This window comes from Mugil cephalus, chromosome 12, assembly GCF_022458985.1.
Source record: "Mugil cephalus isolate CIBA_MC_2020 chromosome 12, CIBA_Mcephalus_1.1, whole genome shotgun sequence".
Taxonomy (NCBI): Eukaryota; Metazoa; Chordata; class Actinopteri; order Mugiliformes; family Mugilidae; genus Mugil; species Mugil cephalus.
In genome coordinates this window covers 15550253-15567970 of record NC_061781.1, presented here as the reverse complement: position 1 = coordinate 15567970, position 17718 = coordinate 15550253, and the positions used below count along the sequence as shown (strand labels likewise).

The following is a 17718-nucleotide window of genomic DNA, read 5'->3' as shown; positions in this document are numbered from 1 at the left end:
AGGGGCAGGGAGATCATCAAGATACGTTCAGCTTTTGTTGAACATGTTTACAATGAATGCTTCACTTATAAGTGCATTATATGCGTGATTATAAGTTGTAGAGTGACTCTTCTTTTAGCTCAGTTGTGGGCCTCCACCTGCCCGTGAGCAAAATATCTTCAACTAAATGCTCCACCGTGTTAGCCAGGTAGTTGCTAACTGTAGCTGAGTTACAGTTTTGCTAAATAAAAGCAATATTTCTGAAACTTCATGCAGAACTTCACCTTGAGGAGGTGGACTTCAAATGAAGTGGTCAAGTCTGGTGGTGATTGTGTTAGTAGTCACGGTTCACCGCAAAAATGAGGATATAGACAAAAAAGGAAGGAATAATGAAGGCTACTGGAAGGAGATGGCTTGAATGAAATTTACAAAAGGGCTCCAAGTTATTGTCAAAGTCCTGCGATTTTAATCTATTCAGTATCTAAGCGTCTCCAACGGTAGCAATGAAAGTACTTCCTTCACCTGCTGTATAAAAAAAAAAAAAAAAAGATGGGGCTTTGACTTCCAGTTGAAGAGGATAAGTCTATGAGCTATCAAAGATCTAAACGCTACTGTGTTTGCTTGCAGTTTATTTAGTTTACAGTAGGGGGTGGTATAACAAATACAGCAGTGTAAAAATAAGTCATTTCTGTCCACAACCAGGGTTAGTATTTAGAAAGATTTTCACTAGCTCGTACCTCGAATAATGTAGGCGATTGACTACCTTAAATTAAATCAAACCGTGGGGCAAACACAGTGAAGCAGTGTGAATGCGAGTTAGGCTCTCTCCCCACGCCTCTACCGAAATACCCAGATCTCGCTCCCAAGCCTATCCAGTTTTATCCCACAATGACAAAACTCTTGCGCTTTAAAGCGGAATCTGAGATTTGTAAAGACTGTTCGAGTTGTTGACCAGTGTTGTGCTCACTCTGGCTTGTGTTTGACTGTATCGCAGGTGATGAAGGCAGTGGCTCAGGAAGTGGCAGCGGCTGCACTGAGGTCTGCCCCACATACATGGACAGCGCTCCCACTGAAACGCCAGTGGTGAGAGCTGACCGGAGCGGGCCTGTGGATGATTCTCCCCAGCTCCACGCACCCTCTGTAGCCCTGCCAACCATGCTGGCCCTCTCAGCCCTGGCACTTCAACGGCAATGGAGATAATGCCGGAGGAACAGGCTAAACATGGACAGCAGGGTTTTTTTTTTTTTCTTTCTTTTTTTTTTGTTTTTTTTTGCCCCAAAGTTTTTGTATCCAGGCAGATTGGCCCTACAGTCAAGCAGACAGCATTCAGGCTGCCAGCCTCGAGGCTAGAGGAGTCTGCTCCGAAAAAGAGAGCAGTCACATGATTTTTCCACTTTCCCAAAGATCGTGCAGTGCCATCCTTAGACTCAATATTTTATGGCGTCGCTTCACCATCTAACACTGATGCCAGTCCAACAAACTCTGCTTCAGAGATTAAAAACACATATATTTCTTGCACATATGGCAGGTAGTACTGTAGGTCTCCATGTGGAAAAGTATAACACGCACTTTGATTGTTTTGATTATTTTTTAAATGCAAAAAAAAAGGAAAAAAAAATGTTGTGTGTCAAAGAATGTTGAGAATGTGGTTATTTGATGCACCTGAAAGACGCACAGTGAGGTTAATAAATGTTTAATATTATATTTTAAATCAAAGGATAAGGATCTAAATGAAAGTCAGGAAAATGCGATAATAGTTTAATTCAAACCTCGTTCCACTGTCATTAACTCATGTGCCAATTAATGAATTGTGATGAGAAGCAACCAAATATTCATTCAAAACCTTGTGTTGTCATGTTTGTTTTCTTAGATGTGATGCAGCCACTGAACTGTGTTTATTCAGCTTGTGTTTCTCAATAATTTCAACCGAGTCATCTGGCGAGCGTGGGTACGCTATATATGATGTGTGGGTCATAGATCCACACGGCTATTCGCCGAAACTGTTCAACAGTAGCCGAACTGACATTTTATATACTCATTTGCCTTGCGACAAATTCATTATCTGATAGTATTCTAATATCGCGTTGATTTCTCAGGCTTTGCTTCGGGAGCCTGGACAGAATTATTATTGTGGAGAAGCTACTCACATACAGAGATGCCGCCGCTAATACGCATTGATGCTATCATAGCGATGATGGTTCTGAAGTGTCCTGAAGTTGGGCGCGTGTGCTGGTGTAAAACCAATTTATACAGGCCAGAGAGGGCAAAATGCCATTCAGCACTAATAAATAACCATTGATTCATGGTCTACATGGATGCTTATACAATGTGTTTCCATGTAACCACTGTGCAGGAGTGCAAAGCCACTCCACATGATGAATAGATTCTGAATTGTTTCTATAGAAATAGTCTGCCAGCCACACAAGGACAGCCACGCACAGTAGAAAATTAAGAATGTGTTCTGCATTTTATGTGTAAACATACACACATCAATTCAGCTACTACTACTATTACGTCTTGTGCTGCTGTAATCTCAACATTAATTTACAGTAATATTTGTGCTGCACAAACAAATAGGCATGTTCGCTACTTCAGCGTATGACGGAATAATCAAAACAGTCGTTTAAATGAACGCTGTAAAACTAAATTAGCATTAAACAGTATTTAAAAAATAGAAATTACAACATTTTAAAATGATTATTAGTATAGCTCTATAATGTGCAGGAGTTATTCGAATAAGAAGCAGCAAAACAGCACACAGTGGTTACTGGAAATGCAAAGAAAGGGTCCCTAAATTTATCTGGAAAGCTTGAATGGTTATGTCTGCAGCACAGACAGGTCTGAAGCCGACCACAGTCACCTGTGAAATGAGAATCTGTGGAGACCGGACAGGGCTGAACGCTTCAGTGAAGCTCCTCAGTAGAGCGTACTTACAGAGAATGTGAGAGGCCTGGCACTGCTGAGGAGGGCGGACAAAACCAGCCTGTATGTACATCCACTGTTCTCTGAGAGCCCGTCAGGTCCATAACCAGCAGGCCAGCTAAGCTTACATCTTCACAGTATTAGCCTGTGTTACGCCCCTTCGCAGTATATCCGTGAATATTTGTTGAGCTTTTCTTTATTGCATTTAAGTCTGCATACTCATCCACATTGCGAAGACAAAAGTATATCGAGAAAATACGTCATTTAAAGTGATTCTTTATTATTGATCTCACAGGATGCCCTTTTTATGTTTTGTATCATTGAACTTTTAATATTTTTGCAATAAAATATTGAAAACGGATGCCTGGTCAGACAAATTATCAGTAAGCAGGAAAAAATAGAGTTTTTGCTTCTTGCTTTTTTTTTTTTTTTTTTTAAACAACCTACACATTGCTGTATGATTTCAAATCTCTATGAGGGAGAGAGACGTGGAGTTTGAATTTCATTTCAAACCGAGGGGGAGAAGAACTAGTTGAGCAAATATGCCTTACTGTTTTTCAGTGCAATTGACATGATTGCATTTGTGTTTTGTTACTGTTCTTGAGAATAAATTGTTATTAAAAAAACATCCCATTAGATTTGTACTAGTGGTAAAGTTGGAAAAGGGACAAGATGGCGCAAGAGCTCTGCAAGATTTCTAAGAAGATACTGGTTAAAATGTACATTCATTGGCTACGATGTGATTCGCTTGATGGCTCTTACATGGAATTAATTTCGTATCAAAAGAGCACAAATGCCATTCAGACACAGCAAAATAATATTTTACTCTCGCTCCACAGTGGAGCCCGGAGAACATTGTAGACCGGCTCCTCCATCGCTCCTAAGAGCACTGGAGTGCGTTGCAGAACAACAGGTGAAATCTAGGCTTCCTCTGTGTACTTTCTATTTGTGAAATCCGCTTTTATCAGAGGTTCAAAGCCTCTGTTTCTCCGCTGACGCTGGTAGAGCACAAAGATAAGGAGAAGCACCAGAAGACCAATGAAGACTCCCCCGAGAGAGGAGCTCAGCACAAACACAGTCGGCCCTCCATCTGTATCTGGGAAGACAGGTGGGGACACTCGCTGAAAATATTTTCACAGTAGGGTAACGAAATATAAATGTCAGTGTAGGTTTTATTAGGATGCAGAGGAGAATTACAGACGCTTTGATAACACCGGTAAGTATCACTGCAGCACGCCAAGAAATAATCCAGCACAAATCCTATCATAAAACCAGAGACTACAGATTTTATAGCTTGGTTTTGTATAAATTACACACGTATTGTGGGGGAAAAGAATTCTGTTTGTGCAGTTTTGTCCCTGTTTTCAGTTATGCTAAGCTAAGCTAAACGGCCTCTTCATATTTACTACACGACCAGGAGTGAAATAAATCTTGAAAATTGAACGAATGCATTTCTCAAACAATTCCTTTAAAACTCTCTCAGTGTTCACTCACCATCCAACGAAACCGCATAGGAGTACCCCAGCTGCTCGGACGTGACGTAGATCTCTTCATTAGTGATCGGCGGGAAGAAGGGGACCATGTTGTAGTCCCTGTTATGGCCGATGGGAGCCATCTCATCGGGGTAGGTGGCGTTGTTCGGGAGGAACCTCCTCATCCACTCGTCGAAAATGGCGTCAGTGAAAGCATGGAGCACCTGCGATGGAAAATAAATACATAAACAACAGAGACACCACGGTGATTTCAAAGGAAAGAACGTGTGTCTACTGTTTCATCTCAGAGGAAACCATGAAATTAGATTCTGACCAGAAAGATGGGGTCATTGGCTGCAGAGTGAGACAAAGCGCTGGTCCCATTCAGCATGGAGTGGACAAGGTTGTGAAGGTTATCCACCGATTCATCCAGTTCCCCGTCTGGCCTCTCGTACCCTTCAAGAGCATTTCTGCGAGAGAACGCGACAGAGGTCAAAGCCTTTGAATCGTCATTAGAGGGACACAGTCAAATTTAAAATGATTATTAATGTAGAACGGTGGGGCAGTACCTAAAGCTAAAGGACGAGTTGGTGAAATACGGAGGGCTGTCGAACTCCCTGATTCCAAGACAGCTCCTGACGTCGCTCATGGTGGGCAGCGACATGTTGCCTCTCTCCATGATCCCTCTCTGAATCGAACCTTCACTGGTGCCATTACAAAGAGTCACCAGGCGGTTGTAGTCGTCCAGACTGGAAGCGAAGAGCAGCAGCAGCACGTGGCACATTAAAAACAGTATTAAACCCTAATTCAGTTCTAAATAGGAGAGCGTACAGCACTAACGTATGCAACAACAAAAAATCTACAGCGGCTTCCGTTCTGCGACACAACAATGGCTATATGGGAGATGGAGCATACTGAATGTCGTCAACTCTACCCATGTGTACTGTTTACTGAGAACACGTGGAACTGAATACACAAAGAGGACCATAGTTTGGCTCTGTGGGTGGTATGTGCCTGGAGCAGACGGCGTATTGAGAAATCACAAAGAGAAACGGGAAAGTTGAAAAAGTCATCTGAGTCCTGAAATCCTCACTCACGTGGAAACTTTGTGGCACTAACAGGCGGAAAATAAGAATCCCTTTTAGCTCTTTACATGATGTTTCCTTTTATCAGTCGTTAACGAGAATAAATGCACTGATCAGGCATAACATTATGACCACCTTCCTAATATTGTGGTCCAAAAGTTTCTCAGCAGAACAATGGGGTTTTAATGTTGGGGGCTGATCGGTTGTACCGATTGTACTGACCTGTTACAAACCACCCCCCAGTTGGAGAATCTGGACTGGTTACTGATGAGGGAGGGATTGTCAGGGTTTCTTCCTCCCAGCAGAGAGTCGGTGCAAACGTCACACTCGCTCTGCCCCGTGGCAAAGTTCCAGTAAGGGACCGCAAAGTTTTCATTGCCAGTCAGTCTCTGCAGGAGAGAGACAAATGTCATAGATTTTAGATTTTTTTTTTAATCTCAGTCTTGTTCTCCTCTATCAACTCTATTAGTATTTTAAATATCTGTTTCTGACGTAAGCATGTGACAAGTATTTGAAATATACAACGTTACTCATTCGTTCAAACATTATTCATTAACAGACTTAATGGACACATTGCACAACAAAATTAACAAACTGTTTTTGAAGTTTCAGTCCGGACAGAACCTCCAGATGATTGACTTACTATATCAAATATCAAATATGAATTCAGTCAGTTGCAATAGCCTGTTTGTTTTAATCAAAACTGAACCTTCATCCCCAACCCTACTATGAAACAAAACAGTTAATAACACGTACTCATAAAACAACACATACCTGCAGATCTCTTTCCAGGCTCAGAAGGTGATACCGGTGCCAGGTAATGAACGCCGGACCTTTGTGTGAGAAATCAATCGCTCTGAAGGGACGTCCGGGTCCTGCAGGAAAACAAAGTGTCCGATTAGCTCTTCTAATGGGAACACGTGGCAGTAACGAACAGCAGTCACTCATCCATGGATGAATAAAGCATTTGCATTAAACTGCTCATACTGCTGTAAGAAATACATTTATTAAATCATATAAATCAAATCTAACGGATTAAAAACATACACAAAATAAAGAAAGCCCACCCCCCGTTTATACACATACAGACACACTCATGCATACAAAGATATACTAGGCAAAATAAACAACACAGTGCGGTAGTTTTATGTCAAGAAATACTGTAAGTGCTGATTTACCGAGAAGGGTGTCCCTGACCGAGTAGTAATGCTGCCAGACAAAGAAGTCGTAGATGGAGATGTTGGCAACCTGTGGCTCGGTTCCATTTGGTCCCAGGAGTCCCAGCCAGTGCTGGGTGGCGATGACATAGTCTGGGTGGGTGGTGGTCTTAGCCAGCTGCAGAGCGTTCAGGAACTCTTCCAGCTCTTCGGGGGTCAAGGTGTGGATGTCCCTCCTCACCACCGGAGCTTTCCTCTGGTCACAGTTTGGTCCCGTCCACCCAAACTTACACTGGCCACAGTTATAACCCGCAAAGTTACCTGCAATGCAGAGGGAACACTCAACTCCAGATCCTACCCTCCAAATCTATCTGAACCTCCTTTGACTGTTAACTGACACTTGATAAAACTGTAAAAGACTCACCAGTGCATCTGCAAGTCTGATTGAAGAATTTGGTCGGCCACCTCTCTCTGTCATCGACGTTTCTCAGCCTGTACGGTCCTCCCCACGGTTTGTTGTCGACTCGAACGGCTGAGCAGCTTCCTCTCCCGGATAGAGAGCCGCAGACGTTGGCGGGGTCCGAGCCCAGAGCGGGGCAACACTGCTTGGACAGGATTCCCTCCACTGTGCAGCACACCCGAGGAAACTGAGCCTCCGCTGGCCCAGGACAGAAGAGCAGACAAAGGAGACCGAGGCTGAGCGCGATCACCATATTTCACCTGTTTTGTTTTCCTTCAGTCGGCGGTGAGGAAATCAGTTTGCAGATCAGCTCTCAGCTGTAAAATAGTCAATTAGTTCCCTGGTGGAGAGCGTTGAATCTCACTCTGCTACGGTCCCCTGCTGTGTACCTTTAAATTAGATTCAGTGATAGTTGTAATGTCTGTGGAAACAACACTTACAGCCAAATCATGTTGTGTTCCAGTCAGTTACATGCACATTAAGAAAGCCTCTAATTTCTGCTCTTGCTTTTGTAGAGCAGCGAAGGATTAAGGCTGTGCCTTGTGACGATCACCTGACAACAGAGCTGCGAGCTGCAGAAATGAGATCTGTATGGCTATCAAGAAACTGCCTGAGGGGACAATAACGTTTTATATAGCTACTTTCTATCACTGAGTTAATTGTCATTGTGGTGAGTTCCCTAAAGTCTATCTCAGCTTTCTTATCCTGATGAAAAACTGGAGAATCAGCCTTTAAATCAGTGCTCCCACTCAAAGCGCGCGAAATCCAAATGATGGATTTATCACTTTTATTTATAGAGAAATACTCAGAAGCGTTTTGGTTGGAGAAGGTCAGTTTGCCGACTTATCGTTTCACCCCAGGTCTCAGCTGACACCCTTTACTGTGCATGTGAGGTGAGAACAATGCGGCTGCATAATCAGACTCTGTGATCCAGTATAATTTCTTATTTTTCACTCACTGTTCTTTTTCAACCCACCAAAAAATATTAATAGAACTGAATGCATTAATCTAAAATAAAACAAAACAAAATTCAGCCGGGGGAGATGTATTGCTTCAAAACTTTAAAGTGCTCACTGTGGTTCTTTTGTGTACTTTTTAGGCGATGAACACTTTGTTCCGTATGAGTCTGATCTGATTTATCCATGTGCTCTTCAAAAATGTCAGGAAAGGAGGTAAAGCAGTGAAAAACTCCAAATAACACGCGTGTGATAATGTGGATAATTACGGACTCATAGCGTTGACTTGAATGATCCACAAGGGAAATCAATTTGTCAAAGTAGCTTAATTAATTCTTAATTAATTCTTAAGCTGCAATAATATATAATAAGTTTATAGTATTCATCTAAATCTGCAATGAGTAACTGTAGTTTGCATATACATGTAAATCATTTTTGCCTCTAAACTGTGATGCTGGAAAGTATAAAACAGTATAAAAAAAATCCTCAGCAAGGCTCAAAGCTAACGTATCTCTAAATGGTACTACAGTCCATAGTGTTTGCCAACAGACCAAAGCAGACACGACATCAAATGAGTGAGTCAGCAGCGATTTACGTAGCATGCATATGCAGTAGTAATTTTTTGGTGTAATAAACAATGGAGGGCTCCTCTGAAAACAGAGAGCTCAAAGTTTGCTTTCTTAGAAAGCAGCACCAGAATCTAAAAACCCCTAAAGGCAGAGGAAGTCTGTGATTTAAATTCATCGAAGTGCTCTTCAAAGAACTGTTGAGGATGGTGACTAAGTTCGTCACGATGGGCACTGTTTTTATGGATTACTTCTTTTGTGTGTGTGTGTTTTTCCACATCCCTTGTCTTTTTCTTTTAGCCTGTACCCACTCCCACAAATTGCATTTAGTCACATACTGCCAATTAGCCAGGAAATACACCTTTTTTTTATATCTCTTTTATCATTTAAATGATAAAGGGTCAAATCTTACACGTCATTCTGTGTTGAAGGGCTGTACTCGTGACTTGTGGCTGAAAACAAGACAATCACTTTCCTATGTGTAGTGGTCATATTATGTAGGGTGGCGTAAATGATGCTGACATGATGTGTTTCACGCTGCCCTTAAGCTATCCTGAGCAGCTACCCTATCAGCCAGGGCCCCACTGCAGCGCTCATCACAGACGTTCTCTAACAAGTGAGACCACTGGACCTTTACATTTCTCTGGGCCATACTCCTGATGCATACCAGAGGCTTGTCATGTGGTTGCTGACATTTTAAGTACCTGGGGGAGAGAGGGGGAGGGGGTCAACCGGTGGTTAAACTAGCTGGTCCAGTGGAAGATGTCAATAGCGAGTCTACTGAGATTAAGAGTAAAACAAAAGGAATGTGCTGTTTATATGATGTGAGACTCAAGATTAAAATAGGGGAAGATGCTTTGACTTTAAGATTCGTTTTAGATCATAAAATGTAAATTTCGTACCTTAATCGTGTCACCAAAAGGACTTTTCTGGAAGTTGCTACAATCCTAAAAAAAAAGAAAAAAAAGTGTCAGATTTAAAATCTGTCTCCTCGGAAAACAATACGAGGTAAAGTATCAGATAAACGCCTGAGTCTGTACATGGAGCAGACGTAAATGTGACTCCATGAGAAAACTCAAGTGTGACCACAGAGTCTTAACACAACAGGCCCTGTGCGCTTCACTGCACTCAACAGGATTAGAGTGCTGGATTCCTGGAAGTAAAATGGAAATTTCTCTGTGGAAATTACTCCATAATAATTTCAGTAAAGAACATGTAGCATGTGTAGAATCTGACAATTTCACCAGTGTTTTTTTTTTGTTTTTTTGTTATGGTTTATTTGTTACGGTCATGGCTTGAAATTCATGGGGTGAAAAAAAAACTCTCACAAACCGATAAAGAAAGTTAAATTGAATCAGAGAAAAGATAACATAAAACGCTAGCAAGTAAGAAAAACGTAGCTGGTAAAGGTTGTGACAAAGTTTATAAACTAACACGGACAAAAATATTCATAAATACTTAATAGTGAGACATTGTGACTTAAGGGAAATCTTAAAACCTAAAGGTGGGAGCGTGGTTCGTGGTCATGAGTTGACTGAAGGGACTATTATTATAACATGAAAATGACGCCAGGTGTAAAAAAAAAAAAAAATTTAAAAAAGAAAAAGAAAAAAAGAAGAAGACGAATGGGGACCTATAGATGTACAGCTCTCGGCATATATTGCAGTGATAACCACTGGAATAGGACGAAAAAACAAGTATGTCTACAACTGGGGCTCCCACTGTATGGTGTCCATAATTATGTTTATAATCTGGAAGTGAACTGGGGGGAGACATGAATGTGATTTGTATTGATCAGACATTGGAAGAAAAAAAAAGTGCACAAAAAGGTGTGTATGTCAGAGTGGATATAAACAAGAATCAAGCCAGGCCAGAGTCCATTCTATAATATTTAAAATATATATATTTTACACTGGATTAAAAACATTACTGAATCCAAATCTCAATAAAAGATTCTCAGCACTTTTTTAAAGTAATAACACTGAAACATCCGTCACTCTCTGACTAATTTAAAGTGAATTGTTCCACAGAGAAGCAGCATCAAAATACTGCTGAATCCTCTCAACAAATGCATTATTATCTATTAGAGAGGTTTAGATTCTGTTTTTTGAACCTTTTCCAAGTGTGTAAATAAACAGAATACATTATTATACAACTGAAACACAGGATGGAGCCAGAGAGCCGTGGAGAAACAAGCTAGTACATAAAACGGCATGCAAGAGATGATTGTGAGAAAAATATTTCCACTAATTTAATAATGAGTTTAAAAATATATATATATATACAAATCTTGAAGCTGTGCTGATCAGTTTAAGGGAATCATACAGTCACATTTGAATTTCTGTCGATATTCTGCAACAAGATTTTGAGGAGCAAACGCGGAAAGAACGTGGAGAAAGAGAAACTGATTTGCATATCACTTAGTAGTTATAAAGCTTATCGCATCTATTGAACGTCATTTCTCTATTCACATGGAGTTTGAGTGTTATAGCCTCCTCAGGTTCAACATAGCGATGTGCACAATAGTCCATAATGAATCTTTGAAGTGCATAAGACCAGTGAGCCCACTCTGTGTCTTTCAACTAAAGGTCGAGGAGAAATTAACCAATTGTTGCCATGTGGATGGAGAAATGCATCCATTTTCTTGACGCCTCTGTGGATATTGCACTCTGCATATGTTTTATAGGAATACGTGTTGGCAGAACAATAGGGGGCTTTTAAAATTTCTAATTGAGGCCACTTCAGTTACATTTACAGAGAACAAACCTCAGCGTCCTGGAGACTGGCGAGAAGCAACCAATTTAAATGTTTTCGCTTGTTTCTATTTTGCGTTTTATTAATGGCGTGTAACGAGAGGAGCCACTCCACAGCCCCTTGCTGGGCTTTTTGAGATTTCTTCTCCATATTCATGTCAGTCTTTTAAATCGGCCAATAGTGAACGTTACTCTGTGCAGATATGAATGAACATAAAAAAAAAAAACCCTGGTTGAAGTTTTCTTTTGTGAAACCCAACAAATACAAATTAAATAGGATGATATTTCAAAATAAAAGCTCCACAAAAATGCAGTGAGTGTTTAACAGTTTTATGCACAGGGCAGGACATATTATTTACCTAAATATGTTCATGACAGCTACCTAACAAATTTAGTGGCAGACACCATCGCTCACACACATTTGCATAAAACACTCTGAATGTATAATCATATTATAAAACGTCCTATTTCACCTAGTTCATAAAAACGTGTCCTACTTTACAACAGAATGTTAATCTAATCTAATTTGTCTGAACAGGATTAAAATGTTCATACTCCCCAAAAAAAAGATCACCCATAACACTGAAGTATTTCTAGTGTTTGATTGATTCTTTTGCTTCTTTTCTGATACCATGCAAACGTCTCCATTGCTGAGGCAATTTCCAAGCACGACCCTTTGTTCATTCCATTCAAAAGGACACCACAAGTGCAGAAATAATAAACGACCTAATGCAAAAACTAGTGGTAATCGTGGTATATATGTTTGAGTTTCTTCCCCATAGACACTAATTCAAGTCTGAGAGAAAAGAGGGGTACATGCAGTGTCTGTAGACAATAGCAGGGGGGCAGTGTTGCCGTTCCCGGTGGCCTTTGCTCGCTGGAATGACTGGCCCTCACAGTTTGCATTTCCTTCAGGACGCGCCGCCAAATATGCCATGAAATAGTCTAGGATTGGACATCTTTGTACTTTAACTGTCACCATTTCAAATCTCAACCATGCCAAGGAGTGACTGACAGTATATACAGTGGACTGGGTGGTATGCAGCCATGAGAAATGAGCAGCCTGTATGGAGTTTTAATCCTCTTTAAGACTCCTATCCATCTCCAAATTAATATCTAGGGGCCACACAACCCTCTGCACTAGTTTGTACTCGCGTAACCCACTTCTCTGGCAAACTGATCGAATTATTCACTGGAAAATAAGATTAATAGTTATGCTGCGAAACACGCTTCAGGTCAAATTATTTGGGGGAGATTCCGATGATATACTCATTACGCTATAAAGCCAATTCAAGGACGAGCAGCATGAAGAACTGTGTTGTAGATTAATCGCCATTAAAGGTCAACACGCGTTCAAATTGACGCAGATGCTATCCGTTTTCATCAGCGCGGAGTGCGCAGTATATGGAAAACCTATAACGCTCATTACATGCGTTTAAATGGGTCTGTCCTAATTACTAATCAGTCTCTTGTACCATTAGAGATGGAAATTAGAAATACAAAACAGACCCCTGGGCATCATTCACTAAGAATATATTAGAGTTTCCTTTCGAGTTGGCATTTTGAATACGCAAGCCTACAACTCTTGAAACTTTTTAAAATATTATATCAAGTCGAAAGCGTGCGTTTTTCCTTTTTTTAATTTTTTAAATTTTTATTATTGAGCCAATATCTCCGGTGGTGTGCAACACTAAAGAACAATTGTTTGCGAATATAAGAGAGTAGTGTGATTTATTTTTGTTCTGCTGGCTTGGGAAAAACAAAACTATACTGTTTATTTTGCTATGCCCCAATCAGAATATTGGCTAGACCCTTCAGTGATTCTTTCTTCAGTGATTCCCGCCCACCACTCTGGCAGCTTACCGATTTACATTTGAGCATAATGCAAGCATTAGAGGAGGCACAAGGCAGCCCTGATAAGTTACAAAGTGCTCCAGGGGTAAACCTCGTAAGAGAGGGTTTGGAGTTATTTACAGCGTTCAAATCCTTCAAAAATTCATGTCTGGAGGATGAGATTGGTTTTGCAGTTGATGCTTTGCACACAAAGCAAACACAATGCACGCGGAGGGTGTTTAGCTGTAAATGACCAGATGACATTAATTCTAATTGACTGATCTCATCCCATGCTCAGGACCAGTGTGTGTGATACTGCTCAGGACACAAGGGTCCTGTCAAGGCACAATGTCGCGCACAAAGCGGCAAAACAGAAAACACCGAGATTGGCTTAGGAAGTGAGGAACACAGAGGGACTAAAAATGATTTTTTAAATGCAATTTAATTTTCAATGAAGCAATACTTACTAGTTGTATGGCATTTGCCTATTCAAAAGATATGTTTGGATTGTGCGGTTCTCATAATAAGGGGTGCTAAAAAAATTGCAAAGCCATTACAAAGGAGGTTAAAGGCAATGGAATTCCTTCTTATCAGAAATGCTTTCTGTACAGTTGTTCCATTTGAAATGCATTTAATTGCAAATAGAAAAGAAGAGAGAGAAAGCCAACAATGCGAGGGGCTGAAGCATTTCTCTCGTCGTCTTTGAGTGAACGTATTCAAATCTAAGCGGGCAGACAATAACGGAAAGGAATCGTGCTCTGAATAGCCCCTCTCTCTCCCTTTCATTCCCAGGCCAATCCACAGCCTCCTTCTCCTCTGCCGTTAGGGGGGCGGGCTTCCCACTCGCAGCTCAAACTTCCTCGCCACCGTAGAACAACGCATCCACTTGATAGCACAACAAGCAAGCAGGCGAGCGCGCACGTAGACACCGCTCATCGCGTCACCGCGCGAGAGTCGGTGCGGGAGTCGGGGATCATCCGCGCACATCACCTATGACGATCTTCCCGACGTGCTAGGAGCCCGCGCCGCTCATCCACTTGTTTGACAGGGACGGTGTCCCTCTCCCGCGCCAGGCCTTTCCTCTAAAGCTGCGGCCAAGTCCTGACCCAGCATCTCTCTCCCCGGCTCAGCCAACAGAGGGGAGGAGTATCTGAGGATCATGGGGGCACAAAGTGCTCGAAGCCTGCGCCTTTGTTGGGGCAAGCCGGTGGAGAACAACCCCCCCACCCCCCAAACAGATATGCTGACAGTCTCACGGGAGCAGCAGAAGAAGTTGAAGCAAGAAAGTGCACCCTTCAAACTTTCCAGTGCAGTGCTAGGAATTCTATTTTTCTCAACAAAGATTTATACATATTTATACAAGTCCAAATACTGATAGGAAGGTGGTAGAAAAAAAAAATCTTGGAATTGCAGAGGTAAACTATATGTAAATGCCATAAAGTAATAGACTTGTAGTGCAAATCACACCATTTTATCTTTAATTTTGCTTTCGTACCCTCCCCACTCCCCCCCCCCCCAACCCCCCCACCCCATCCTCTTTCCTCTGGCTTAAAGGTGCATCAGAGATATGCATTTAAGCATATTCAGAACACGGGGCGTGAAATTAAATGTGTGGCAGAGTGAGAAAAATATACAGACGCTGGAGATGCCTTAAAAATAGTCATTTATGCAGATGGAGAGGAGTGAAATCATTTGCAATGGGATGACCCTCTCTCCAAGCATTTCTCCCCTCACTGTTCTTCCCTAATCTCGCACTGTATCTTCATTTTTCATTGAACTCGCCAGTTTGCTGCTAAGCAGCCTTGTAGATAAGGCAAAGTGCTAAAAGGAGACGACAGAAGGAGCTCAGTGGGCCCGTTTCTATTGCACTTTCACCCAAGGCAATGGGCAGAATTTAACGGATTCCTTCCAACATATGTTTTTGCCAGATAAGTAAACAGTGTGTGTCGGAAATGAAAAAAAAGCATTTGCAATTTAATGACATTACAGCTCCCAGCTTAGCCCGCCGTGCTGCGAGGCGAGGAGCAGAGAAAGGGGAGAGCGGAAGAATGGAACCGGGTGTCATCAATGTTTTTTTTTTTCTTTTCCCTTGCAAGAAGCAGCACTGAATTCTTCTTATTCTTTTCAAACCCCTTCCCTTCTCCATCCCTTCCTGCTATTTTGCTCCCTTGCCCATAGTTTCCTCGCCTTTGTCGGGATGAAATTATCCATTATTTTATTCAGAAAACTTGTCATCCCCTGCCATTCCACCCTCTTCAACATCTGATTCTCCCAGAGTTTTCGCGCTAAAACACATCTGCCCCGGCCACGGGTGTTCCCCCTCTTTCTCGCTCCCTCTTTCTTTCCGTCCCACACCCCCCACCCCACCACCCCCTCCTCCCTCTTGCCCTCCTTTGTCCGGCTTCATCAAAGTGCAATAGATGCTCGGCACAATAAAGGAGAGCAAGCCTTCCGTGTTGTCATAATGTTCCGACCTAATGCGAGGACCGGTGATGACTCGGAGGAGGAGAGAGGATCACCTCGGAGTCTATATTTCAGCGGCAGCAAATGATCCATCCATCCTATGTGAAACTCAGTGATTTTCCTCCTTTCTCCCTGCCGGCTGTCAGACAGCTGCCTTATTATAGAAGGCTAATTGTGCAGGAAAGCAGATTATGAGAGTGGCAGGATGTACTCCTTGACCATGTGCTAATGTGATGACAAGTTTGGGGACCCTCTAAGCAAAAGGCGTCGCACGCCAGGGCACTTTTGGCACTGGCTATAATCTGCCTTTGGTATTAACTCAGCAAACCGGCTTGTTTGAGTATGGATCAATCGCTCGCTCATTATTTTTTACAAGAAAGCTTTATATTCAAGGCGCTTTCCTGGTGTTGATCTCTCATTAACCATGCTATGTAAATGCACTGGCAATCCCTGTGTAAGGGATACGTCACCCCAGGGCCCAGGCTTGCAGAAGCATGTTAAGGAGAAGAAGGGGCAGGAAATTTGGGTCAGTCGCCGTCGCCAAAACTTGAATTTCAGGTTTTCCTCAAAGCCCCCTGCTCAGCTTTTCTCTTTTAATGTGTTTTTGTTTGGTGATGTTATGTTTTAAATGTCAGCCCCGGAGCTGTCCAGCGATTTAGTACGCACAAAAAGCCCGGTCTCAGTGTTGCTTCCAAGTCTTCATGTTACCTCTGTAATCGCTGCTGGCTGCAACATTACACACACTCCATTCACTCGTGGTCTTTTATCACCTCTGAGCGTATTGACTGTACAGGTAAAAGGTTAGCCGGGGTCAGAGCGAGGTGATAATATTACAGGACAAACAGAAAGCGCCTGATTAATCGCGGCGAGCGCGGACGCGGCGTTATTAGCCGTACCTGCCGCTAAACTAACTTATTTATCTGAGGCAGAAAGGAGACGTGACACGTGACACCGGCTCTTGAATCTGCATGAACCGAATTAGCTGTCAGGATCCATTGTGCATCAAATTAAGGGGGGAATATTTCAACTTGTTTACTCATTTCTTACATGCATACAAACATCCAACAATCCACTACGCTCAGACATCTGTTCGCCTGACAAGAGATCACGGAGCACGTGGTTACGGGGGAATGGAGGCTTCTGCCATATTTGGCTTCGGCGCGCGCTGGCACGGTGAATGACGCAACAGGAAAGCGAACCTGACAGCACCAGGCATTTCTCCGGCGTCTCTTTTGCGTCCTACATACATAAATCTCTTATTATTATTGCTCCGCGTTAGCCATGTGTATTTTTACACCTGTCTACGCCAGTGTCAAAGAGTAGAGGTTCGCTTTTACACGTTCAAGTTCATTTGAACTGTAAGAGTTTACAGGGAAGGGAAAAAATAAAAAAATAAATAAAAAAACACGGTGCTATTCCAAGGTTTCGTTTTCTAAAAAGGACTGTCAAAGGGCACTGTTCCACTTGACCCATTTATTTTACTTTTCCATACAAACAACTTCAGTGTGCTTGAATCAACGCGCGGGAAGTTGCAGACGTTTCCACGGATCACGGATCACGGATCTCGTGTCACATGTCACATGTCACAGCACCGCGCCGTTATTTTTTTCATTTCTTTTTTCCATTTCATTCCATATTTTTAATTGCTATCCGTAACTTAGACACTGTGGAACAATAATTACAATGGCAATAATGAAAACATTTAGAAAGAGGGACCTCTCAAAGACTCAAAAGGGAGGAACAGAGATGTCTCTCTGTGTGTGCAGGTACTTCAGCAGCTCCTAGCCTTGTATCGTTTTTGTTGGCAGCACAGCGAGAGTGAAGGCCAGACTTTTGATTGCTTTCCCCGTTTCTCATCCTTTTATAGAGGCCCTTTCTTCGCAGACACAAGCAAACAAAGCACGTATAAATACTACGTTCAAAAGCCATTAACTTCAATGTAACCCCCCCTTTTTTTTTTCCTGCACTGACAAAGGACATGGAAAATTTCCACAACACAATTTGACTAGGCGCAGCGTGATGGTGTGGCTAAAGAGTATGGTATGTCTAAAGCACCCCTGCATGTGATTTCT

At 42.2% G+C, this 17718-nt stretch overlaps 2 protein-coding genes across 3 annotated transcripts in view; one reads left to right on the top strand and one right to left on the bottom strand.

Moving 5' to 3' along the window:
• gpc6b (glypican 6b) overlaps window positions 1-3262 on the top strand; it is a 77908-nt gene extending 74646 nt beyond the window's left edge. For both annotated transcript variants that reach the window (XM_047601241.1, XM_047601240.1), the window contains one exon: window positions 974-3262. In XM_047601241.1, coding sequence (XP_047457197.1) covers window positions 974-1179 — 206 coding nt within the window. In that variant the 3' untranslated portion in view covers window positions 1180-3262. The remainder of the gene's footprint in view (window positions 1-973) is intronic.
• On the bottom strand, window positions 3162-7553 carry dct (dopachrome tautomerase). Its single transcript, XM_047601242.1, has 8 exons — window positions 7040-7553; window positions 6637-6936; window positions 6233-6333; window positions 5681-5847; window positions 4943-5122; window positions 4708-4843; window positions 4396-4597; window positions 3162-3997 (listed from the first exon to the last, which is right to left on the bottom strand). The coding sequence occupies exons 1-8, from the start codon at window positions 7326-7328 to the stop codon at window positions 3822-3824; spliced, it is 1551 nt and encodes a 516-aa protein (XP_047457198.1). The 5' UTR covers window positions 7329-7553; the 3' UTR covers window positions 3162-3821.
• Window positions 7554-17718: the final 10165 nt, after the last annotated feature.